The sequence below is a fragment of the Ailuropoda melanoleuca genome, chromosome 2 (assembly GCF_002007445.2).
Source record: "Ailuropoda melanoleuca isolate Jingjing chromosome 2, ASM200744v2, whole genome shotgun sequence".
Taxonomy (NCBI): Eukaryota; Metazoa; Chordata; class Mammalia; order Carnivora; family Ursidae; genus Ailuropoda; species Ailuropoda melanoleuca.
This window is the reverse complement of record NC_048219.1, coordinates 187,934,483-187,961,533: the sequence shown is the minus strand read 5'-3', so window position 1 is coordinate 187,961,533 and position 27,051 is coordinate 187,934,483. Positions and strand designations below refer to the sequence as shown.

The window sequence follows — 27,051 nt, the reverse complement described above, 5'->3', positions numbered from 1 at the left end:
TGTTTACAACTTTGTCTTTGCTTGTTAAAGCCTTCCCCTGTCGGGAATATTAACCTTGATTTCTGAAGAATGAAAAATTTGCAGAAGTGAAAAGAACACATCTTCAGTCGTAGGTGCTGGAGGTTTTATACTGTTTGGTCTATTACTAATCGTCGTGGTAGAAGTTGCAGGGGTAGCTCGTGTCCGTGTACAAGAACGACTCCAGCTAACGGACACGGCTTTCTGTGTTGACGGAGCTCTCCCTCTACATGGAGCATTTGCGCTGGAGGAGGCAGGAGAGAAAACCAGCTTGTATCTGCCTACTGTGTTGTTTTTCCAAACAGGCCAGGTGTGCAGACCCTCATCAGGGAATCCTAGTGGCGGTGTGGGTCTGAAGGTAGGTTTTGGCGTATCTGCCCTGATCAGTCACCTTGTTAAATTGCCAGTGATTTGCAGCAGAGCCTTTGGCTTCCTCATGTGGAGTTCAATTCCATAGCAACGAAGACTGCTGAGCTCTGCGACCCAGCGTGAACTGAGGCCAGGCGGCTGCAGAGCTCAGCAAATGTGGGACTGCGCTGAACTTGAGAGGATCAAGGTCATTACCAAAGGGAGACAGCCTTGTGGTTGGTGAGAAATAAGGGCTGGCCATACAGGTGCTTCCCAACGCAGGCCCTATTCCCCACAGGAAAACGGTAAGCAGTATTTGTAGCTGTAGGAAACCTCTCTAGTGCAAGGGTAGCGTCTGACTGAGTTAATTAAAATGCTGAACTACAAAGAAGGTAAAAGGAGATTTCTTCTCTCAAATACCATTTTCAGTAAGTTGCCAAGAGAGCCGCAGGGAAACAGCTATGTCTCAAAGGTGCGAATTTTTTCACTCCTATGTCATAGGACCTTATCTGTGATTCATTCATCCTAGTCGTTCACAGTCGATGAGCATTTGCCCTGTGCCTGCCATCATGAGGCTTTGATGATAAAGAAAAGGTCCTGTGACCTAGAGCTCAGAGACCAGCAAAAGGGACAGAGATTCACCTTTTGGCCATTATTTCTGGTTGCCTGAGGAGTGCTAGGCACTGTTAGGATCTTGGGGTGAATGAGGGTAAGAACAGAGATCCTTCCTCTCTGCCTGGGATAACTTGATGCCCTAATTCAGCTTCATGTGGGAGCCTGAGGGTGGGGGGTGGGGGGCAGGGCAGGGTGGAGACAGCAGTGAAATCAGAGGCCACCTAGTGGTGTCAATTCCTAGGGCAGCGATAACACATTACCACATGCTTGAGGGCTTAAAACCACAGAAATTTATCTTCTTGCAAGTTCTAGAGCCACAAGTGCACAAGCGAGGTGTCGCCATTGCCATACTCCCTCCATAGGCAAGAGGGGAGGCTACGTTCACTGCCTCTTCCAGCTTCCGGTGGCTACCAGCATTCCTTGGCTTGTGCCCATGTCATTCCAACCTGTCTGTCTTCACACCGCCTTCTCCTCGGTGTATCTGTGACGAATCTTCCTCTGTGTCCCTCTTAGAAGGGTACGTATAATGGCATTCAGGACCCATCGGATAATCCAAGATCAGATGTGGATTTATTTTTTTGTGGCCACCATTCAACCCATTCCATGTGTCTGGGCTGAGAGAACAGCCTCTATTTGGGTCCTGAAGTGAGGAGATGGACTGGCATGTTTGAGGATCCAAAAAGTGGCCAGAGAGGTCTGGTTGTAGTAGGTGAGGGAGCAAGGGACATGAGGGGCAGTGGGAAAAGGAGGTACAGGTTCTCCTGTCTGTAATAAGCAAGGCTCTGAAGGCTATTGAGAAGCAGGCTGGATTTATGTTATAAAAAGATTATTCTGGCTGCTGTTTGGAGAATATAGTAAGTGTACATGGGGGGCAATGTTAGGGGGCTACTGCAGTCCCCAGGTGGGAGGTAAGGTTGCTTAGCAAGGGGGTGTGTGAAGAGGTGGGGGAAGCAGATGGGTGGCGGAAATATTTGGGAGGCAGGATTGATAGGAACGAGGGGGACAGTGGAGGGAGGTGGGCGAGGTGTGAACAGCTGTACATACATCACTGTAGGACTGAGGAGCACATTGGGGGGATGATCATGGGTCTACAAGTCCCATTTTGGATTTGTGGAGCTGGAGGTCAATTGAATACGGCCAGGGCTCTACAGAGAAGTCTGGGCTAGGAAGAGAAGTGGAAGGGCTGGTGGTTCAGCATTGATTCAGCCATTAATTCCATGGGCAAGGTCAAGTTTGCCCAAGAGAAAGTGAGAAGAGGCCAGGGCAGCCCTTCGGAGCTCCAAGGGGCTTCCCCCCAGCAGGAGGAAGGGGGTGGGCAAGAAGACACAGGAGAAAAACGTGGAGAGAAAAAAGGGCAGGGACACCAGGACAGCAGAGTGGGGTCAGCTGGCTCCAGCTCCTCTGGGAGGCTACCGAGAGCACCCCACTCTGCCTCGTTCAGTTCCCACAGCAGATGCATGATGCTTGGGCAGCTCTTATGCCATTTTTAAAAATGGGAAAACCAGTCTTCGATAACCCGGTTCAAAGAGGTGGCTTTGGGGCGCCTGGGTGGCACAGCAGTTAAGCGTTTGCCTTCAGCAGGAGAAAAACGTGGAGAGAAAAAAGGGCAGGGACACCAGGACAGCAGAGTGGGGTCAGCTGGCTCCAGCTCCTCTGGGAGGCTACCGAGAGCACCCCACTCTGCCTCGTTCAGTTCCCACAGCAGATGCATGATGCTGGGCAGCTCTTATGCCATTTTTAAAAATGGGAAAACCAGTCTTCGATAACCCGGTTCAAAGAGGTGGCTTTATTGCTCAGCGGCAAAGCTCTATCTTCTGGTTCCCAGAGCAGTTCTCTCCACTGCTCCTTTCAGCCTCTTAAGAACACAGGTGGAAATCCCAAGTCAGCGCTACTCCCAGCTAGTAAAGTGGACCAGTTTATCTTCTCATTAACAAGTGAGGTGATTTGAGGTACAATACTCTGCCATAGCAGTCCAGTCTCTTTGGACTGTCTACTTCTTGAATAACACCTTTTTGTTATTTATTTTTATAACCCTTCATGATACCCAGCAGTTTTTCCCGTTATAGGGGAAGACCCTGGAGGCACTTAATTGCTGGATCTATGCTATGCATGCAGCTGTGTTCAAGGCTTTAAGTGATGTTATAGTGTCACCTAGTGGACGAATCTTTGAATTACAGTCATGCGTTGGGCAGGAGGAGTGCCGCAGAATTGTTCATTTTAATTATAAAGTCTTCATCCATTCAGTATTCCATTAGTTCATGTTTAGAATGTATATCGTGCAAGGCAGTGGCCATGGTTCTTGGGTGGTAATAAAATGTACACGGATCCCTGACCCCAAAAAGCTCACCAGAAAGCATCATCCCAAGCAGGTATTAATTAAAGTAACATGCATGAAACAATAATGAAAAATAGGTGATGAGTCTATTTAGGTGTTATTTTAGGGTGGACGAAAGAGTTTGTACAAGAGTGAGATTGATCAGGACTGAGGTAAAAAGAGAAGCAGCAACTGAAGTCCGAGGACCTGAGTTCAAATTTCTGTTTCTCTAGGTGAGAGTTGAGTGGCCTCTGGTCACTTGTTTCATCTCTCTGAGCCTCCGTTTCCTCATTTGGGAAACAGAAAAGTAGATACAGGGTGGCTTTCTGCTTGATGGACGTTAAGGATTCCACGAGAAGAATGCATAGCGCTGTCAGTGCCTAGAACAGTGCCATTGCTACCACCACCCCCATGATGGTTTTGGTGGGAGGAAGGTCGCATCTGAGCTATGGATGGAGGCTGCCATTACTTCAGGCAAACAGGAGGCACACGTGTGGTTGGAGCAGGTGTACATGTGGAAATGACGGGGAGCAGTGTTGGCTGGGGTGGAGAAGGGCAGACTGTCCCCATTAGGGAGGATGATGAAAGCAGTGACGGGGCAAGAGAAGACTGAAGAGGAGTTGACATTTGTCTGTAGATGTGGGTAGAATCCCAGAGTGAAGGAAGGAAGGGAGGCTGGTGCTGGGGTAGCCCACTCGAGATGATAAGACCAGGACGGAGAGTCTGCGGGGGAATGACAGTAAGACACATGAGATTTAAGTCCAGGAAGGTAGGGTAGCCACAGGGTGGACATGGAGAGCAGGGGAAAGCTGACAGCCGTGTGGTGAGCTTATATGATGGAAGGAAAAACGTTGCCATCTGCTGGGTCTGGAAGAGGAGGGCAGGGAAGCTAGTCTGGGAGTGATGCGCTCAGCTTTTGACGTGATGAGTGTGAATTAACGGAGGAGGAAGGTTCAGGAAGGTGCCTAGAAAACAGTTGGACATAGAAGATATGATTAGAAAATTAGATTTGAGAATGACAAAAATAAAGGTCTTTAATTAATTTGATGAATACTGCTGTTTCCTAAAGAAACTTTACAAAAGAACATAGAGACTATTAAGATCATTTTCTTTCAAGTTTGAAAAATAAGACAAGCCTGGAGGCAATGGGCATGTCACTGCGGGCACACGGNGGAGGCAATGGGCATGTCACTGTGGGCACACGCTGGTGTGAGCGTGGGTTAGCACAGGGACCCTCCGCTGTGCCAGGCTGACGTAGTGGGAAGAGGAGAGGTTTGGGGGAGCAACTGACTGATACAGGTGTGAAAGCAAACCTACTAGGTATGTGACTCTGAGTAAGTTATACCCCTAAACAGACTTCTCATCTATATGGGGGTAATAATTCACATTTCTAGGTGTTGGTGGTTGGATTAAATGAAGCAAGGTCTGGAGATTGGTGGGCACACAACCAAACTCAATAAACAATTTCCTTCCCTTCCTGGACACTTTGATGATCACTGTCATGTTCTTAGAGACCAGGGGTGATTTGGAAATGTGTGCATAATTAGCATAATAAAAACATCTTTCGTAGTCACTTGTTCATTCACTAATGAAGGAAGGAACAAACATACATTTATACTTCTTTGCACTGATTCAGCTTCTGGTTTGGCAAGAGCTGACACAACGTGTGAGTGTGTGTATATTTGTAGTTGTCTCTCTATAGTTATTTCTCCCAAACCTCATACTGCTAAAATGACAAAGGGTTTCTCAGATTTTTGTCATTCCCCAAAGGGTTTGCTCCCTGGAGGCACGCACATCGGTGGCAGCCCAAAAGGCTGAGTTGAAGATTTTGGTTTTAAAAATGTACATATTCTCTCATCTGTTGGTCTGTTCTACCAAGTTGTAAAATAAAAAATGATTTGATCTTAGCCCTGCTCAAGAGCTGTGCCTGATATAGATGATTCACAAGGACAGGATCTTAAAAGAAGGTCCTGGCCCCAGGCGGCTGGGAGACTCTGTCCCCTCTGAACACCTTCATCCTCTATTTGTACAGCTGGCCTGGGAGCCTGCTGCTTCTGCAGCCTCAGGATGGAGGCACATCCGATGACACGATGTCAGTGTGGGCTTTGAGGAGGACGGAGGGGATGACCTGTGGCATCACAGGGCCTTCCACAGGTTCCTCAGCTGAAGACAACTGTCATTTCTGGATTCAGTGAATTGCTTCTGATTTCTCTTTCTCACACTGAAAGTCATAAGCCACAGAGGCAGTTCTGTGCATGCAGTAGCAAAAAAAAAAGGGGGGGGGGAGGGAAATTAAGATATAAGAGAGAGAGAGAGAGAATGAAAGAAAGAGAGAGAGAGGGAGGGAGGAAGGAAAGGAAGGAAGGAAGGGGGGAAGGAGGGATGGAGGGGGGAGGAAGAAAAAGAAAGAGAAGAAAGAAAGAAAGAAAGAAAGAAAGAAAGAAAGAAAGAAGAAAGAGAAAGAAAGAAAGAAAAGAAAGAAAGAAAGAAAGAAAGAAAGAAAGAAAGAAAGAAAGAAAAAGAAAAAGAGGAAGGAAGGGAGGAAGGAAGGAAGGAAGATCAGTAGATAGATCAGGGAACCTACATCTGAAAGTCAGTCATTCATTCCACGGGGCATTTCTTTTTTTCTTTCTGCTAGCCTGAATCCAGTGTAGCAATCCACCGCATATCATGTTATTGTTCATGGGTGGAGGGTACATAGTTAGGAGCAAAATATTTCTTTAAAATTCTTCTTTAAAAATTCAAAATTCTTTTGATTATTTAATGATTCTCTAGTTGTAAAAACACCTCCCATGGGCTTGTTATTTATGTCTGTTCATCCTGAAGTTAATTCCATTATAGGTTTATAAATGAGTAAGCTCAAATGTTTACTTGTACTTTACAGGTTTTTTTTTTTAACTGACCCCTTTTTAAATATGAAATAGTTTAAGGAGATTGGAATTATTCTCTCCATTGCTGTGGATAAATTATTTACTCAAATTGGATGAACTAGCAATGACTATTTCGAAGACTGGTGTTTGGAAAAATTTCATGAGCAGCTTTCTGACAGATTTAATATTGTGATACAAGGTTTAGTGTATTTCTTTAAAAAATTTATCCTATAATAAATTACCTGTTAATATGAAAAAAAAAACAGCACTAAATATAAGACAAACCACAGTCTTCCCAGCGGCTGTAAATAAGTAGGCATTTAATATTTTATGCTAGTTTTTCCACCTGCGAAGTAGGGTTATTTTTGCCATTTAATATGGTTGAAATGAAGGTATGACAATGCCCGTGTTCTGTCTCAACAAGAAGTTACAAACGTGGCTGCAGTCAGGGCCATCGCTCATGATGTGGGGTTGTACTCTGCTCACCTCAGTGTGGAATCATGGACTGTTTCACTGTTCATAATATTTTACTAAGTATCTATTGTCTTTTCTACCATCGTAGTCTTGGGCACGTAGCCTGTGCTCTCCAGAAGCTCATGGTTAGCAGTTGTGGGGTTGGGGGATAAAGATGGTCACTGTAACAGGCGAGGGGTCTTATTATAGAAGCATCTTGGAGAGCCATCTAGTTCTAAAGGGTGTGTAGGGAGAGGGCAGGAGGTTGGGGACTCTTTCCCTGGGAGCACTAAGAGATGACCTGGGAGTGGGAGGGACAGTTCTGGGACAGGACAACAAGTCTGTGAAAAAACAGAGCTTCTTGAGAAATGGCAAGGAAGTCAGTGTAATAGGTCAGGGCAGGAGAGGAGGAAGGGCATGGGGTCCAGAGTTGAGTAATGCAAATAACCATTCCTTGTTAATTTCATTTTAAAAGCATTTTAGACAGCACCTTCTCAACTCAGGACCCATTTCTATACTGAGTGGTGTTTTATCATTCTTACCACCACCTGAAACATTTCCACTCCTTTTTTTTTTTTCTCTCCCCGAAGTTCCATTAGTTCACTGGATCTGGCCTTGCGTGTCCAGAATGAATCACATTAAGGAGATTTATAGGCAGTTAATTGGCTGTCTCTTTCTCAGTTACCCTTTTATGTTTAAATGTACATTTTCTTGTTTCTCGATGTTACATTATTGTAAAGTACATCATTCACAAAAGATACTTTGGGAGGTTTTTTTGGTAAATTACCTGTACGATGAAAAGATAATTCCCAAACTTAATGAAAAAGCTGGTAATTTCCTGAGTCTTGTATTCAGGAAATCTTACCAACTAAGAGCAATTAACGTAGGTTAGAAAAAAAGTAGTTGAAGTCATTATTTTTTCTTTTAGGTTTTTGTTTACAGTTTGTGCAATATTTAAATTGATATGCCCTCAAAATGCCCCCAAATGATTTGTGCCCGTATAATTACATTTCATATTTTATTGTCTGCTTTGTAATACATATTTATACATTTAAGCTTCCTTGAAAATTGTAAGTTTTTAGTATTCTTATGGATACTCAATAAGTAGTAGCTGTTAACGATGATGAAAAAGCATGAAGAGAAGGGCAAGTTCAATCGAAGTACGATTTTGATTTGCAAAGTTTAGACAGGTGTTAAAGGTTGTTGAAAATGTTTGTTGAGTCAGTGACTTCACGGTAAAGAGAAATGTTAAGTCTTTATTATAAAGATCGCATTTGCTGTTGGTAAACGGTAACGTTGCCCTGGCTTGCATTTTCCCACCTGAGGCATGACAAAATGCTATTTCTTGTATATCTTTCAAGAAATGTTCCTTTATAAACATTCATTTAGAGATGTCTATCCATTTGTTTCTCTACAGGTGGGCTATGACCTGCAGCTTGTTTTTCCCCCTTTGAACAATGAACTGAATAGTTATTATAATTCTAATAATATTATAAATATAATAACAATAGCTAGCATTATTGTGCCAGGCACTACACCGTCAACATTTGCCATGCATTATTCTCTTTATGTCCATCAGCTTAAACTGACAAAGAAAGAAGCTGAGGAACAGAGAGGGTAAGAACTATGCGCAAGGTCACACAGCTAGTGGACCTGGGCCGCAAACGCAGAGGCCTGGCTGCAGAGCCTGGATGTTCCGTCACTGTGTCTTCCTCACGAGCATCCTGACGGTGATCCGTGTCACTCAGAAAGCCTTGCTCGCTCTCGTTAATGTTCAGGCCTTCCGCATTGCTGCCATCAGGCCTGTTACTTCCGTGCTCTACTGGGGGGTCTCCAGCTGCCAGTCTCTGGATCTCTCTGCGGGCTCTTGACAGCAGGCACTCCCCACCCACCACCGTGGCCCTCCAGCGAGGGAGGGGAACACCGCTGCTCCCACGCTCTTGGGTGGGGTCACTCTGAGGTGGGTGCTCTACCCCGATTCCCCCAGGGCCCGCTCTGGGAGGAGGTCCAGTGACCCACCGGTAATGTTACCGTAGTCGGATTCTTGAGCCTAACAATAGAAACGAGGCTGGACCCCAAAATCAAAGGGAGAGGCAAGGCTTTCTTGGGGCTGCAGCCTGAGCTGAAGGGAGACAGCCCCAACAGAGCGTGGGGTTAGGCTGAGCTCTCTGAGCAACAGGGAGGCCATGCTTAGCTGGAGAAAATTCCCGCTCACTATGCTAATGAGGGAAAGGGGGAAAATGCCTCTTCCCGATTGGCTACCAAGGCCTTGTTCTGATTGGTTGGCATGGCCTCGTCCTGATTGGTTGGCAGACTCGTCCTGATTGGTTGGCAGAGCCTCGTTCTGATTGGTTGATATTGGCAGGCAACTCGGCAGCTCATTGGTGCTTTTGGAGCAGGGTATTCAGGTTGGAGGAGCTTCTGTTTTCAGTCAAGGTTGTGTATGCGGCTTGGTCCTGGTTCTGCTCTGTAAGAGGAGTGGTTTAACAATAACAGCCAACAGAAAGCACCACCCCAGGTACATAATGTTTTTCACTTGGGGTTTGTTCCCATGGTCCCTAAGTGTTTCAGTGACTGGCTTGATTCTGCACCCTGATTGCCTGCCTTTCCTTTTCTGTGTCACGTCACCTCTTCCTTACCCTGTCTCCTTTGGACCTCAAACAAATGGTTTGCATTGACTCTTTGTCCTGTGCTTTGCTGCTGGGGCACCCAGGTTAAGACAGGCTGTGTGGTGTTCCATTATATGAAGGTACCCTAATCTATTCTATTAATCTCATTTGGGCAGATTTTTATAGGATTTCCAGTTTTTCTTACTATTACAAATAATATTGTGAATATTCTGGCATTACTGTCTTTAGACCAGGGCACACAGGACTCGTATCCCCAGGGCCCCAAGCCCCATCTGTCCTGTGTCTGGGCCTGGCCAAACCCAGCAGCACTGTCCAGGGTGACTTATCATGTGTGGACTGGGACTGGCTGGGTCCCAGAGTCTGTTTCTTCCCTTCAAAGTTGTTAAAAATAATTTAAAAAGACAATGTAGGTGATACAAACTTTATTTAACACTTTGCGAATCCCCAGGGATCCAGAGAACTGCAAAATGGGCCAGAAGTCGGAAGAGAACAAGTCAGGAAGGAACAAGGAAGAGAACAATTGCAAATGAATAAGGAGCAGGGAAATAAGTATAGACCTCAGAGTTGGCTTGGTGTGTGGGGATTGGCTGACTGGAAATACTGTGTGTCTGGTCAGCCCAAGCATTCATAGGGACCCAGAAGTTATCTAAGTTTCTGTTTGCTTACATGGAACCTGAGCTCCCTCTTGGGCCTGGAAAGTTGTTCCAAAGGGTGCTCTTAGATCCCTCTTCCTATGTAGGATTCACCTCATAAGGAGCTCAGAGGTTCATGCTTATTGGCTGGTCTGGGACCCCATGGCTGGGCCCTAGTTTCAAGAGGGTGGCCGCCTAATGGAACACTCCCACTTGCCAGCTTGTGGGATTTCATTGATGGGATTGCAGGAGACTGGATCACTAGCATAGTGCTGACACACTGATTTTCATATAGATGAGGCTTGCCAAAGAATATTTTCCCCTGGTCCCTGCACACCGGAGGGGCAGCCCTATATTCTTGTATGTGGTCCCTCCTGGAGTTGAGAACCAGTAATGCAGAATTGCCCAGAGGTTTGAGATCGGAGCTGAGCAGATATCTCCTGAAATCCATTCAGCTTTTCTCTCCACGTATCAAGACTCATTTGCTCACTGAAGGCATGAGCATGTTGTTGGGTGGAACAAGGGGATACAGCAGGATTTTTCTCAAACCTTTGGAAAAATTTTAAGGAGCACAAAAATTTGCTGGTGAACATCTGACTTCAAATGAATACCAAGAGTGCTTCCAAACTAGTAAAATATAGCATGGGCTCTGGAATGTTTTAGACAACACAGATGAATGCCTTAGACACCACGGTATATGGTGTTGTACAGCCAGATCACCTGGCATCGGCGAAAGCCTTACTGTAAACTTCTCACTTGAGAGCTTTTGTTTTTTAACCTGATGTAAGGGTGCTGTCTTCAGACTGCAAAGTAAGTTATTTAAAAAAAAATATGAATCTAAGATACCCTCTACCCACATCAAATTATAGACAGAGATTGAATGCTGAAGCTAGAAGTATCATCTAGAAACTCTGATTTTAGATTCTTAAGTTCATTCAAATAGCTTCACTGTTCTCATACGTTTGAATGTATAATATCATTTTATATGTTTAAAGATGATAGTTGATAGAATTGCTTTTTTCAAAGTTCAGAAATCACTTTCCCGACCATACAAGACCCAGGTAGAGTGTGTCCAAAGTGGCTGGGTGGTCAGGCTTTACCACAACATAGTCACTGCCAGTCCATCTATCCCATATTCATTCAGAAGTAATTTCCTGAGCCAAAATCTGGGATTGATGGTAGACGGAAGACTTAACTGGTAAGCAAATACCCTTGTCCTTGTAGCGCTAATATCTAACTAAAGAGGCAGACAGTAAACTGATGAGCAGATAATTGAAAAATAGGAAATGCTAAGAAGCCAAGAAGGAAATGGACAAGCTAATGAGGGTGACAGTGCATTGCAGAGCCTACTTCATGGGGTGGTGGGAGGGTCAGGGTCAAGGAAGGCTGCTAAGCAGGTGGCAGTGTGGGGGAGAGCCAAGTCCTGTGGAAATCTAGAGGAGAAGTCCCGAGGGAAAGATGAGCCAAGGAAGAGCTGCCAGGGCTGTCTGGGAAGTAGTGAGTGTGGGGTGCTGGGGAATCCACGGCCACACCCTGGAAGGTCTAGAGGGAGCTCGAGGTTTTCTATACATACAATGGGAAGGCAAGGAAGGGTTTTAAAAAGTGGGGCAGTGCCATGATCTGATTTCTGTTTTGGTGTCACTTGGGTTGTCTTGTGGAGGGAAGCCTGGGAGAGGGGAAGAGGAAGCTAGAGAGCAATTTAGGAGCCAAAAGCAATAGTCTCTTGATGCTGGTCTACACCAGGGTGCAGCAAGGGGGACCGTGAAGAGGTGAGTTCCAAGTCTGTTTTGGAAATGAAATGGTAGCAATTGATCATAAATTCAATGTGGGTGTAGCAGAAAGAAGAATATCAAGATGTTTCCAGGATTCTGGCTGGATTAAGTGGGTAGTTCAGGAAGGTTGACAGAGGATTAAATTATGGAGGAAAATCAAGAATTCAATTTTGGACCTTTTATTAAGTTGGAGGTACTATTATATCCAAGAAGACGTCAAGGAGGCAGGTGCATATGCTCAGCCATCTGGAAGTTAGAGAGGTTTGTGCTGAGACATATAAGTGGTGCTGTTTGGACCCCTGATATTTAAAATTTCAGTCCTAGAGGGAATCATGAGTGTATAGACTATGGAGAGAGAGAAGGGAGCTTGGAACAGAGAAGGGAGCAAATCACGGGAGTCCCAGGGAGTGTGCTCTGCTGAGACCCGTCTTCCCTACTCCAGAATAGGGAGAGCCGTGAGACTCAAAGTTGCTCCTAGTGGGCAATGACTCAGTATCCATTTGGTGCCGCAGCCCGGCCAAATGCAGGGGAAGACAGGCGACAAGGGGGCAGAGAGTTTCTCCTGTTTTTACTGGAAATGTACGCACTGTGGGTTCAGGGGGGAGAACTGAGCTCATGAAACTTCTTCACCTAAAATAAGAGGTGACCGTTTCATTCATGGAAAGTCAGATTGCACAAATATAAATTGATGTGGAGAGTCTGCTTCCAAATTAAGAAATAAATAGTAGATAAAAGCGGCTAAAAAAGAAATGTTTTCCTCTAAAAGGAGAGAAAAATCATTAGCCATATGAAATTTTAAAAAAGATCTGGCAGATTTCTCCATTCTTGATTTATGTCACTAACATAATGGTAATGACACTTCGATTTTTTTTTCTTGCTTTGTTTTGCAAGTTCCATGCTTTGCTAAACAGCTCAAGATTTATAAATGTCATCGACAGAATGAAAATAGAACTATAACTAGTTCGTGTGTGTGTGTATGTGTGTGTATACACATGGAATAATTCAAACTTATTGTATGCCTTAAATTCAGATTAAAAAGGGCAATGTTGATGTTTCTTATTTTTGTAATTAATAGATCATTTGTGCTTTTATTATTAGAATTTGCTCAAACTCTAATTTTCCAGTCTTCTGTAAGCCAAGTGAGTATATTTGTATTAGAAGACAGTTCTTAAGAATCATCCAGCCCTCTGCCCTTTTAATCTTCCTTCTTAGGGTCAGCCAGGACCTCTGGGGCCACAGGGTCCTATTGGACCCCTGGGACTGCCTGGACCTGTTGGCATTCCAGGAGAGAAAGGGATGAGAGGTGACAGTGGTCCTCCTGGGGCAGCAGGTGACAAAGGTGATAAGGTAAGACACTTCTTAAGTGAGAGATTCTTACTAACCACTTACCGAGCGCTACCTTGCCAGATTTTTTTTTTTTTATAATCACAGGTAGTCCCTACCAGCACTCTATAATAAATTAAGTGTAAACCCTTCTTCTGTAATCAGCCCTTGTTCCCTAACTCTTTTCTAGAGGAGAATGTCTTTTTAGACTTTTCTGTGCACTTAAATACGTGAGTGTCCCCAGTGAAGGGTTGTATTCTTTCATGGCTTTCCTAAAAACCTAAATCATATATTTATCATGCCAAGCCTTTCTTTTTTTACTCAACCATATGGCTTAGAGATCATTCCATATCAATTTATGTAGATTAAACTTACTCCCTCAAAAATACTGCACAATATGCCATAATACAGATAAAACCGTAGTTTATTCCCTGTTGATGTAAATTTGAGATCCTGTCCCAACTCTGTGTTGTGTCAGATGCAAAAGCAATCCTGTAAATTACCTCTGTTTCCATTTAAGAGTTTATTTCTCTTGGAGAGACAGAATCTGAGAAGTTGAATTTCTGGCATACAGGGTATTGAATGTTTTCTTTGAACTGATCCTGCCAAGTTGGCTTTCTAAGTACAAAAAGAAAAGTACAAATGATTTTTTTAAAATGTTGGCATTTAAGTTAATTAATGTAAAAAGGGGTACCTGGGTGGCTCAGTCGGTTAAGTGTCCGACTCTTGGTTTCAGCTCAGGTCACGATCTCAGGGTTGTGAGATCGAACCCCGTGTTGGGCTCTGTACTCAGTGGGGAGTCAGCTTGGGATTTCTCTCCCTCTGCCCACCTCCTCACTCTCAAATTAATAAATAAATAAATAAATCTTTTCTAAAAAAGTTCATTAATGTAGGGGCGCCTGGGTAGCGCAGTCGTTAAGCGTCTGCCTTCGGCTCAGGGTGTGATCCCGGAGTTCCGGGATCGAGCCCCGCATCAGGCTCCTCCGCTGGAAGCCTGCTTCTTCCTCTCCCACTCCCCCTGCTTGTGTTCCCTATCTGGCTGGCTGTCTCTCTGTTAAATAAATAAATAAAATCTTAAAAAAAAAGTGCATTAATGTAAAAAAAATAAGTGACAATGACCGCTAAGAGTTTTTAAAAACTGAGTCATTAATTATGTTTTTAAGTAAATCAATCTGTTAATCTAATACTTTAATAACTTTTATAACTTTGTTTTGTTTTCTGGGATGTTAGGGTCCAACTGGTGTTCCTGGATTTCCAGGTTTGGATGGCATACCTGTAAGTATCCCTAATTTTTTTCCATTTTTTTTAAAGGGAAAAGCTTCATCAAAGCCCTTAAAATCACATTTTATCTCTATATATACTTATTTGGCATACTCTTCTTTATTTTTTCCTGGTAGTGCATGGAAGGGTGCTTGCATTTCAGTTTTATGTAATAACTTTGAGACCAAAACACTACCAGAAAAGCAAGGTTTTCAAACAGATTAGAGAAAAACATTCCAAAACATAAGCTACATGTACTTGCCATGTTCTAAATATAAATGTATAGTCATAGTGGAAGTTTTTACTTGTTGGTTAGTTTTAACAGAGGAAAGGGGGCTTGATCTCTCATTTCTAATATGAAAACTAATTGAAAGAAGGAAGAGGTGTTTCAAGGGCTTTATAATCCATTAGAGTCTTTCTAAGGATTTTTAAAAAGTTGCTTTCCCAAATCGCTCAGAATATTCCAAACTAAATTAATTTCTGTTGGGCTATATAAAATTTATCTCTGTATTTTTACTGTGCTACATAGTACTTGTGGGTGGGAAAGAAGTTTCACAAATTCAACAACACGTGAGTCACAATAGCCATAATCTGGGTGCCCGTATTGCAGAAACTTTGTGTTACAGTATTCTTGCAAAAACACCTCACTTACCAGCTTGTTTCTTACAGGGGCATCCAGGGCCTCCTGGATCCAGAGGCAAGCCTGGCATGCATGGCTATAATGGTTCACGAGGTGATCCAGGGTTTCCAGGAGAAAGAGGAGTTCCTGGCCCAGGAGGCCCCCCAGTAAGACCCCACAGCTCATCCTAAAGGAGATCTTAATTGAAGGGCTCTACAGTGGACATGAGCTTGATGTGTTCAAGAAACAGTAAAAGTGTGCCAGGAGCATGGTGAATGAATGGGGGTGGCTGGAGGGTGAGGTCAGAGAGGTGTGCAGGACCTAGAGCTCTTGGGGCCTTGCAGATGGTGGGAGGAGGCTGGAGTTTTTCTACCTGCCATGGGAAGGCCCTGGGGGTTACAAGGAAGGAAGCAGTGTGATCTGATTGATGTTCCATTAAGATGCTCTAGGCTGTTGTGCGGAGGATAATGGATGGTAAGGAAAGGAGCAGGGAGGTCAGTAAGCAAAACTTACATTCAGGGTTCACTGCTGACTCATAAACCTACTAGGTATTTCAAACAGGAAGGCCTTTCATAGAGGGAATTTGACACATATTGGAAAGGTTGGAGGAATGGAACTCAGGGGCCACTGTGGGACTGTGATTTCAAGGGCTTACACTTAGCTGAGATCCAGCAGCCAGGAGGCCGCTCCTGCACATGACCGCTGCCTCCCCTCCCCATGTCCAGACCCTGGCAAACACTCAAGTTTCTAACCTTCCCTGCTTGGCAGCGACGACAATACCGGCAAGAGGATGTCCTCCTCACTTCTGCTTTCCAAATCTCATAAGCCCATCTCCTAGTGGACCGTAAGTCCCGTTTCAGCTGCAAAGGGGTCTGGGAAATGTAGTTTTAGCTTTCTCAACCCCATCATGCGATAAGAAAAATGGAAGGCATTTGGAGTGGATGTTCAGAAACAGTTGACGATACCCAGCACTTCAGAAAACGTTACTGCTTTTAGGTATTTTTTTAATTCAAAAATGTGGACTTTTATTTAAATATGACTTTAGCAAGAACTATTCTTTCCTGTATCCCTGATATTCCCTTTCTCTCTCTTTTCTTTTTTCTCGCATAAATATTGGAGTTGATTTGGCCTATTAAAACTGATTTTCTGGGACTTTGGCAGCCTTTCCACTTCCCTGTAAATACCATTTCCCAAGATTCCTTCAAAAGCTTTTCTTATCATCACCGCCATAATCACCCTGCTTTTTCCTCATGGGTTTTGCATTTGCTCCCAATTCTAGTGGGACTGATCTAAACACAGAACTCAAAAACAATTTCCAAATTTATATCTTTCTTTAGTACCAAGGAAGAACAACAACCAACTTCCGTAATTAAGCTTGTCAGCCACCCTCTGTTTTGACACTCACCCTTTGAAGGCTCAAGTGCAGTCTGGTGAATGCACATTTCTTAAGATCTTCCAGTTGGGTCGGACCCATTCTGCTGAGTGTCCATGAACGTGCAGAAGAGGAGTTCTCGATTTCAGCTTTCCCACAGCGTGCCGCAATGACCATGATACTGAAGTTTGTCGTAATTGTGTCTTTGCAAAACAGCTTTCTTCCCCTTGACGCATTTCATTTAGTCAGTCCTCACTTTGGCCAGAGTGTGAGGCATGAGGAATGACCATGCAAGCTGACACCACACAAAGCAACCTTAACATCCAATGGTAAAAATTACTATTGTTCCATGACCTCTAATACGTTTTGTTAAAATATTAAAAGCTCTCTTCATGTTAGTTATAAATACATAGGGAATTTTTTTAAAAAAACTAAAATATTGATTTAGTACACTGTCATTTAAAACATACACAGTGAGAATCGAAGTGTTTCAGGTCTTTGTAAACACTTACCAAGAGTGTTTTGAACAGTGTCTTCTGGCTGTGAAATTTACAGCAATGAAGCGAATGTGTCTCTCTGTGCTCTGGTGGATTGTCGGACTCAGTTTTCTGAGTTTGGATCAGCTTCCAGTGCTGTGAACTATATTTAAGAGTCCCTGTGGTTGAGGGTCTTGTGCCTGTGCCATGTCCTCTGGCAAGCTTCAACCATTTTGTCCCAGCCACTTCCCTTTTTTGTGTTGAGAACTTAGTCTTCATGGAGTCCCTCTAGCTCAAGACACTCAACATTCCACGATCGCTCAGTTATTTCTTCTATAACTCCACTTACATTCTGTCTGAATTTCACTTCCAGCTTTATCCTTTTTCATCCCCTCCCTTACTTTCATCTTTGATGGCCAGTTGCCCCTTGCAGTGGGGTCATTTGGGTTTATCGCTGGGAGATAGGAGGGAACACAACCACACACTTTGCTGGTGTGTGTGCATGTGCGTGTGCGCACCTGCTGACTCACAGATGTGCAGTGACCAATCATTGACAGACTGAAAGGAGCGATGGGACCAGGGATCATGATTCCCATTGTTACTTATATATACCGATGAGCTAGCAGTGCAGTCACTCCGTTAGTATAAGGAGGTAACTGAAGTTTGAACCATGTTGTTGGAGGACTGGTGTGATTTAGTATAACTGTGGAACCAAAATTCATGCATATGGGAACTGTGTGAAGCAAGGATTGCCTGTAGACACACATCTGATTTCTCAAGGAAAGCAGTTGCTATAACTTACCATGCAACCCTTAAGTATCTCCCATTGGAAGCACAGTCAAGACTTTTCCAGGAGGGATTAACTTTGAAATCTGCATGTCCTTCGTGGGAGCTTGGTACATAAAGATGGTAGAATTCTTTTGTGGCAACCAAGTTAAGATCTGTTAAGATATCCAGCAGGAAGACTTTTGGGAAAAAAGAATACATTGAGTTATTTTATTCACTTGTAAAAAATACTCTAAGTAAGCTTGCAGCTGCTTAGAAAAACCTTCTAAAAAGAAGGTATGTTTTTAAAAGTTAATCTTACAAGGATACAAGAGGCTAGAGGCTCTGTTTTGAACACAACAACTGAAATGAATAAAATCAATTTTTAAAAAATGATTTCTAGGGCATGAATTATTAACTGACAATTGCAAAATTGTTTATTTGTAAGAATAATACATGTGAATTATTTTGTTTGAGGAAAAATGCAATTTTCCTGCTGAATAATTAGTAAAAGGCTATGTATATTATTATATAATGTATTACTTACATATATAACACATGGATATTATTAGACACTCTGTCTTTGGAGATTCATTAATAGATCTTAAATGAATATTGAATAAATATGTATGAGAACCTTACGATGATGGCAATAATGAAGAGAATAAAGAAATCTCTACTAGTGAGACATGACTATAATTGTATTTTATTGGTAAGCCATATTTTCATACAAAAAGGAAAATACTAAAATAGTAATATGCTTTTTTCCACCTCTTAAGTGAATATTTTGTTTTCAGGGCCTTCCTGGGGAAAGTGGAGAAAAAGGAAACTCAGTGTTCATTTTAGGTGCCATTAAAGGTATTCAGGTAAGCTTTATGATCATGGTGGGTTTAAAAAAATTATTTTTCCATCTACGTAAACCCACCCAGGAAACACATGGACATATCTCTTTTGAAATGTCATGGAGCACACTGCTTTTTATCATTATCCTGACTCTCTGGATGGCACCATACCTCTTGTGTGAAGGCACGTGGCTTTAATTGCTCTGGCTATAAAATTCCAGCATCTCCTAACTGTTCTTGCCAAGTGTGACAGGTACATTTATTTCAGGGTTTCTCAGTCTTGGTACTATTGGCATCTGGGGTCAGATAATCATTTGTGGTGGGTGCTGACCCTGTGCATTGTAGAATGTTGAACAGTAACCCTGCCTTTACCTGTTAGATGCCAATAGCATCCCCCCACCTAAATAATATCTCCACATATTACAACGTGCCCTGGGAAGAAAAATCACTCCAGTTGAAAAGCACTGATCTATTTGTAGATAGAATGTAATGATAATACTTGCCATCCAGTATAAAAGGAGACACCACTATTGAACTTGAAAATTATGGAAACCTTATAGCACTATTCTGGGTAAATTAAATGCTTTTGTGTTTTTATATACAATGATATACAAATATTCAGACATAAACTCTTGAATAACCAGCTATATCTCTAATATGAGTATCATGAGTAAGCAGAAGATCGGTAGATGTAAATCAAAAGGAAAAATATGGTACGTTTGCAAAACATGGCCATTTCTCTTAAGGCAGAGTATTTATAACAGTTAGATAAAACTTAAATTTCTTCTCTTAGACCCTAAGTTTCACCTGCGTGGTGATTCCTTGAGTGAGCTCACAGTATTCATTTGTAGCCTCTGAGCCTATACATACTTGTTAAGCAGCAGGAACTATGCTTTTGTTTATGGCTTAAATGATATGGTAAACTTGACCTCAAAAGCAGGGTCATTCTAGGAACCAGTATGGTGTATTGGAAGGAGTAAACTGACCCTTACCAACCACTATGACTTTGAGCAACCTCTCTGAGCCTCGTTTTCCTTATTTGTGAGGGAAAATGAAAAGAATACCTACCCTGCCTTCCTCTCGGTGCTGATGATCCATTGTAATAATTTATATTGAAGCACATTGTCAACTATAGTGCACTGTACAATAATAGTCATGATGAGTTTCTTTTTTAATTTAAATTTAATTTAAATTACTTTAATTTAGCATAAATTACTTTATTAGTTTCAGGGGTAGAATTTAGTGATTCATCAGTTGCATATAACACCCAGTGCTCATTACATCAGGTTCCCTCCTTAATGCCCATCACCCAGTTACCCCATCCACCCACCTACCTCCCCTCCAGCAACCGTCAGTTTGTTCCCACAGTAAGAGTTTCTTGTGGTTTGCCTCCCTCTTTGTTTTTATCTTATTTTATTTTTCTTCCCTTCCCCTATGTTCAACTGTTTTGTTTCTTAGATTCCATATATGAGTGAAATCTTATCTTTCTCTGACTGACTTATCTCGCTTAGCATAATACCCTCTAGTTCCATCCACGTCATTGCAAATGGCAAGATTTCATTCTTCTTGATGGCTGAGTAATATTCCATTGTATATATATACCACATCTTCTTTACCCATTCATCTGTCAGTGGACATCTGGGCTCGTTCCATATTTTGGTTATTGTGGACATTGCTGCTATGAACATTGGGGTGCACGTGGCCCTTCAAATCACTATGTCTGTATGCTTTGGGTAAATGCCTAGTAGTGCAATTGCTGGGTCATATGGTAGTCCTATTTTTAACTTTTTGAGGAACCTCCATACTATTTTCCAGAGTGGCTGCACCAGTTTGCATTCCCATCGAAAGTGCAAGAAGTTTCCCCTGTTTCCACATCCTCGCCAACATCTGTTGTTTCCTAAGTGCTTAATTTTAGCTATTCTGACCAATTTTAGTCATGATGAATATTTTTTTGCAATAGAGCAAGAAAGAATATGTGAGATAGAAGGAGAAATGAATATAGAGAATTCCTCATCTTAAAGAGAAACAGAAGATCCCAAATAAAAATAGGCTGAAGAAGGGCACCTGGGTGGCTCAGTTGGTTAAGTGTCCGACTCTTGATTTCGGCTCAGGTCATGATCTCAGAGTTGTGAGATTGAGCCCCATTTAAGATTCTCTCTTCTGCTCCCTCTGCCCCTCCTCCTGCTCTCTCCCTCTCCAAAAAACAAAAAAGGTATGTAGATCAATAACCTTAAAGAACAATATTTCTAAGAGCCCCATATCCACTTCACAGCCATTTGGATGGTTATTAAAAAAAAAAAAGAAAGAAAAACAGAAAATTGTAAGTGTTGACAATTATGGGGAGAAATCTGAGCTCTTCCGCATTACTGGTGGGAATGGAAAATGGCGCAGCTGCTCTGGAAAATGGTATGATGGCTCCTCAAAAAATTAAATGTAGAATTACCTTATGATACAGCAATTCCATTTCCAGGCATATACCCAAAAGAAATGAAAGCAGGGTCTCAAACAGATATTCACACAGCCATGGTCCTAGTAGTATTATTCACAATAGCCAAGAGGCGGAAGCAACCCAAGTGCCCATTGTTGGATGAATGGATAAACAGAATGTGACCTATACATACAGCCCAGTATTATTCAGCCTCCAAAGAAAGGGAATTCCACCTGCTGTGGATAAAGCCTGACGCCATTATCCTAAGTGACATAAGCCCCTCACAAAATGACAGATAATGTGTGATTCCACTTATATGAGGTTCCTAGAGCAGTCAGATTCAGAGACCAAGAGCAGAATGGTGCTTGCTTGGAGCCAGGGGGAGGGGAAATGTATTTAATGGCTACTGTTTCCACTGGGAAAGAGGAAGAAGTTCTGGAGATGGTTGCACAATAGCGTGAGTGAACTTCATGCCACAGAACTGGGCTAAAATGCTAACTGTTACCTTACGTATCCTTTATAATACATTTTACAGTAAAAAGAAGCTATATTCAAGAGAATAATACACCTTTTGATTCTTTAAAGCACACAGTCTCAGGGCGGAGCCACCGAGCTGTAGATGCACGCAGAGGCAGGTGTGAGAGAGCTTCCACAAGAATTCCCTTTACATTTACTCTAGGGTGATGAAAAGCAAAGTGTCTGTTAGGGGAGGCAAGTTCTGGCAATTAGACCTGAGACCGTTAAACTGTGATCTAATGGGACCATTGGATTGAGAATTTGGATTGTAAATGGAAAGATGAAAATCTCACCGTGACTCCATGTCATCATGACTCGAGCAATCTTTGTCTGGTTTCAGCTGAGTAGCANATATCCTTTATCATACATTTTACAGTAAAAAGAAGCTATATTTGAGAGAATAATACACCTTTTGATTCTTTAAAGCACACAGTCTCAGGGCGGAGCCACCGAGCTGTAGATGCACGCAGAGGCAGGTGTGAGAGAGCTTCCACAAGAATTCCCTTTACATTTACTCTAGGGTGATGAAAAGCAAAGTGTCTGTTAGGGGAGGCAAGTTCTGGCAATTAGACCTGAGACCGTTAAACTGTGATCTAATGGGACCATTGGATTGAGAATTTGGATTGTAAATGGAAAGATGAAAATCTCACCGTGACTCCATGTCATCATGACTCGAGCAATCTTTGTCTGGTTTCAGCTGAGTAGCAGCAGGATTCTGGGGTTAGGGATGGACACAGAAAGTCCTCTCCACAAAGCCCTCCACAGGGGTCAACACCGGACAATCCAGCAGCCTGCATGGACAGTCCGAATAATTCCTGTGTATATTGCTCCTTTTACATCATGTGTGTTTTAGGGAAGTGGTGTTGCTCTTCTAAAGTGAAGCATCGTTCCTATTGCAGGGCGACAGAGGGAACCCAGGACCTCCCGGCTTGCCGGTAAGTCTCCCAAGCAGGCCCCGTCCTTCTCTTGGCTCCNCAGGCCCCGTGCTTCTCTTGGCTCCTCGACCAGCCCGTGGTCCACACTGCTTGCATCCCAGCTGGACCGGCCGCATCATTTGCAGAGCCCACCTGGTACAAGGTCAAAGTGTAGATCCTTGCTTAGAAATGCCTGAGAATTTCAAGGTGGTGCAGCAGAGCGTTAAATCAGGCATGAGCCTCTGTGTGACCACACAGGCCCCAGGCCCATGGAACTGTCCTGGAGTCTCAGCAGGCTTCTGCTTACCTTCCTCTTCTGTCTTTTAATGATCATTTGGCATTAACTCAGGGACATACAGTCCCTTAATATTTGGGAAGATAAGTCTCCCTCAAGTCTACCTAAATAATGCATGTCAAATGGAAATGATTTTGCTTTATACCATTCTGCCTGCTGAATCAGTAAGTGTGTATTGCATTTAATTTTTTGCCTCATCTTTACCTCCCTAAAATTTGTAATTCAATGATTATATTAGTGTTTGCCATAAATCAATCAGTGTTCACAAGATTAAAATTGAAAGCAGTTTTGCCTCCAAATCGATTAACCTATAATTTTGCTTGGTAACGTCTGGCTGTGGACAGGATTACTCCCCCACATTACTTTCCTCCCTACCCCCGAAGCTCAGTTTGATGTGATCAATGAGATACTTTCATGTCGCTGTTAAAATAAAGACCAATTCATCCTCCTAGAGAGAGTAATTTGTTGCACAAATTGTTCAATGTGGCAGGGTTGGCGGGAGAGCAGAGAGCCTCTCTTTACACTTCTAGGAATGCACATCTATAACCCCTCCTTGTGCATTTGTGTGGAATTATGCTACAACCTACATGTTACTGAAAGTTGTGGCTGAGTCACCTTAATCTTGAATTGGGGGCATTTCTAGTCACATCAATCTGATAGGGCATGTTTTAAAAATATAGTGATGAGTACAAATAGATTCATATTTTAATATAAATTATTAATATGAATATTTTTAAAAGCATCTTCATATATAGCAAAGACATAACATTTATGCAATTTAGGAATAGCAGGTAACAAGTTTTCTTTGTGCTCTACTGTTGCTGTATTTGCAAACAAGTAGATCGATTTCTTGGTCTTAATTCCATCCTAAATATAGGAGTTGGTCACACCTGCCAGAGTGCTGCTGTCATGGACATTTTCATGGCTGTGTCAGCTGCAGTGACGGTTCTCCTGCTACAGGGCAGGTGTGTCTGTGACCGTGATTTCTTCGAAGGTTTTTATCCACTTAGGATTACACGTAGGTTGTGCTGTGAACAATGATTTTGAGTTTTGGTAACCAATGCACTGATTGTTCTCATGTTTAGGGATTGAGGGGGACAAGAGGACCAGCGGGCCCTATGGGACATCCAGGAGAGCCCGGGTTAGCTGTAAGTAGACCATTGCTCATTCTGTTCCTCTGAAAACCTGGCCTGGATGTTTAAATTAAGCCAAAAAAGGGAAAATTGCAGCCTTGGGTGGGGCGCAGGTGGGTTGTTGGAGAGGTTATCACTGATAAATCCACGTACACCCCCCCTCACCAGGGTGAGTTCATCGTGAAGCATAGGTCCCCAGGGCAACAGGGAGTCCAGCCCTGAGAAGAAGTTCAGCAGGCATGTCTTAAAATTTAGGGTTTCCTAAAGAGGAACTTGGGGCAGCCAACACCGACACATTGTGATTTCTATGACTGATACTTGATTTTGCATTTTTGCCCTTGATTCAGGGTGCTCCGGGCCATCCTGGGAGACCAGGCTTGAAGGTGGGTGGTCATGAGTAACATACAACAAATACAGACTGTGTCCAAGGAACGAAGTGACCTCTGAGCTCTGTCTGAATTATGTCTTTCCCTTAGTAGACTTCCCCAAATATTTAATAAACTTCAATTAATTGCTTCACCAGAAGTCTTACTTGCTTGTAATTACCTTTTTAATATTCAAAAGCAATTACATTATTATTTTTTTTTCCTTTTCTTTCCCAGGGCAATCCTGGCGTGGGAGTAAAGGGGCAAATGGGAGACCCGGTAAGAATCCCCTTTTCCCTGGAGGAGCAGATGTTAAAATGTATGTGCTGCCCGGGGGGCAGAGACTGTTCTGATTATCACTGAAATTGTGTTCATTATCCAGTCCCTGCCTGATTTTATGGCTGATAATTTTTTTGCTGAATTATTATGGCACCATTATCCTTGACTGTAAAATGACAGCTCTGACAAAATTTAACACTAAATTCAAGTTAATGTATATGACACATTTTACCCTAGCAAAAAGAGATTAAACNTAATTTTTTTGCTGAATTATTATGGCACCATTATCCTTGACTGTAAAATGACAGTTCTGACAAAATTTAACACTAAATTCAAGTTAATGTATATGACACATTTTACCCTAGCAAAAAGAGATTAAACATTCCTGATAATTTAGTATATCCAGAGTGACGGTTTGTTTAATTACTGATTTACTTGACTTAATTTCACAAATTTCCTCAGAATCCTAAACTCCACCCATAAATAAAAGTATAAATACCTGGAACCAAAAGCATTTAGCAACAGCCTCCCAGTCCCTCCCACCGCATGCCCGTCCTCACTGTCCCTTCCCTCCCTCCCTCACACCCACAGTCCTTTCTGCTGAGCCAGGAAACTTAGCAAATATAAGCTTTAGAAGATATTTTAAGATGGCAGCTCATCTGCAAACAATCTGAATGGCTACCAGTTGGTAAGTGGCTCGTGCCACATCTGTGGGCAAGTAGATACTGAACGTCTGCTCTGTGCCAGGCCAGGATTGGTGCTGGACGTGGGGATTTAGTAAGACAGACCTGATCCCCACTTGCGGGGAGTCGCAGTGTGGTTGGGTCAGTTATGGTACAGCCGCTGAACAAAATGACTCGATCGCCGGAAATATATTGGAAGATGTCACGATATGCAGGGCGCCTATGCTATAATGTTGATCAGAAAGCTCAGGTTACAAAAGTATAAGCTCAATTTTGTAAAAATAACTCAAGACGTTAAAATAGACACTTAGAGCAGGATTTTGCAATCTCGACACTGCTCTTTCCTTGTTGTGGGGGCTGTTCCTGTGCATTGTAGGATAGGATGGTTNGTGGGGGCTGTCCTGTGCATTGTAGGATAGGATGGTTAGCTGCATCCCTGGCTTCTACCCACTAGATGCCAGAAACAGCCCTCCCTGCCCCCCCGCCCCAGGTTGTGACAACCTAAAATGTGTCATGACCCTGCCACCAGGTATCCCCGGGGAGAATAGTATGTCCAATGGCTTACCCCCTCTCCTTAAAAACCACTAACTTAGAGAAAGGACTGAAAGGGAATACACTAAGACAAGGTTTTTCAGACTTGGGAAGTGGTGGACCCCTGAAAACGTGTTTGTGGAATCCCCCAAAGCCCACACACCCCGGCTTGAGAACCCCCGCCTTGTGGGGTGAGGTGGGCGCTGCCAGCGGAGGCCCCGCGGCAATAGCACAATCAGATGCAGTTGCAAACTCAGGCTGTAGAATCATGTGGAAAGGTTTGACTCCGAGGTGGCCATTCAGATGATCCAAAATGGGCTTATTTCAATTCTNTGGAGGCCCCGCAGCAATAGCACAATCAGATGCAGTTGCAAACTCAGGCCGTAGAATCATGTGGAAAGGTTTGACTCCGAGGTGGCCATTCAGATGATCCAAAATGGGCTTATTTCAATTCTTTAGGATTGTCTGCTAAACAAAAACATTTTGAAATTTTGCCACAGAGCTGTCGGATGGGCAAGAACATGTTTGCCCACGGAACCCTCCCCCAAAACGTTGCTCCTGGTTTGTCCTGGGTGATGCAGTTATGGACCGTCTGCATTTTGTTCTTCATGATTTATGTTCCTCATACTTCTGACTAAAATCAATATATGGTACTTATTCATTGTGAAAAAATAGTGGTTTGCAAACACAGGTGACCCACTCTGTCACCTGCTCTTAACTGTGTCTAAGTGTAGAATAGTAGAAATAGTCAGAAAAGCGAAAAACAGTTATCTGCCGACTAAGGGTGAGAATTTATGCTTATATTATGGCAAACCCAATTCAAGCGACATTTTATTCCCAAGAGAGTAACATTTCTAATGACATAAATGACAACTTTTGGCTAATTATTTTATACAGAGAATTTAAACATATTGAAAATAAATTAGAAATAACCATAATCTGGGGCCTGGGTGGCTCAGTCAGTTAAGCATCTGTCTCTTGATTTTGGCTCAGGTCGTGATCTCAGGGTGGTGAGATCAAGTCACGTGTCGGGCTCCATGCTCAGCACAGAGTCTGCTGGAGAGTCTCTCCCTCTCCCTCCGCTCCTCCCCCCACCCACTGCTTGTGTGAGCACCTACTCTGTCTTTCTCTCTCTCAAATAAATAAATAAATAAATCTTAAAAAAAAAAGAAGTAACCTTAATCTAACCAGAGTGGAATGGTTTAATAAATGATAGCATATTCTTATGATAGACTATTGTATAGGCACTAAAAATCAGTTTTTTGAAAAATTTCTAGTCTAATTGGAAAATGTGCAAAAAAATAGTATTAGAAAAGACAACAAAATTATTTTAAAATTTAAAACTTAAAATATAAAAATATAAACCATAGTGTAAATGTATTTTAAATTGTTTACGTATATTATATAGCATTCTGATTATATTTTAAATTGCATTTGACACTTCATTTGATCACATATACATGTATGTACATATATACATTATTCTCATACATGTATGTATATAGACACATACAGACAAGCACACATACCACAAAGAACTATATCAAAGTTTAATTTTTTATTTCTTTTAAAGATTTTATTTATTTGACAGAGAGAGA

At 42.7% G+C, this 27,051-nt stretch overlaps 1 protein-coding gene across 7 annotated transcripts in view; it reads left to right on the top strand.

Annotated features, from left to right (window-relative positions):
• COL4A4 (collagen type IV alpha 4 chain) overlaps nucleotides 1–27,051 on the top strand; it is a 130,190-nt gene that overhangs the window by 27,732 nt on the left and 75,407 nt on the right. For all 7 annotated transcript variants that reach the window (XM_034655283.1, XM_034655281.1, XM_034655282.1 and 4 more), the window contains 8 exons: nucleotides 12,865–12,999; nucleotides 14,206–14,250; nucleotides 14,905–15,021; nucleotides 18,265–18,333; nucleotides 22,153–22,188; nucleotides 23,548–23,610; nucleotides 23,943–23,978; nucleotides 24,198–24,239. In XM_034655283.1, the coding sequence (XP_034511174.1) occupies nucleotides 12,865–12,999; nucleotides 14,206–14,250; nucleotides 14,905–15,021; nucleotides 18,265–18,333; nucleotides 22,153–22,188; nucleotides 23,548–23,610; nucleotides 23,943–23,978; nucleotides 24,198–24,239 (543 nt within the window). The remainder of the gene's footprint in view (nucleotides 1–12,864; nucleotides 13,000–14,205; nucleotides 14,251–14,904; nucleotides 15,022–18,264; nucleotides 18,334–22,152; nucleotides 22,189–23,547; nucleotides 23,611–23,942; nucleotides 23,979–24,197; nucleotides 24,240–27,051) is intronic.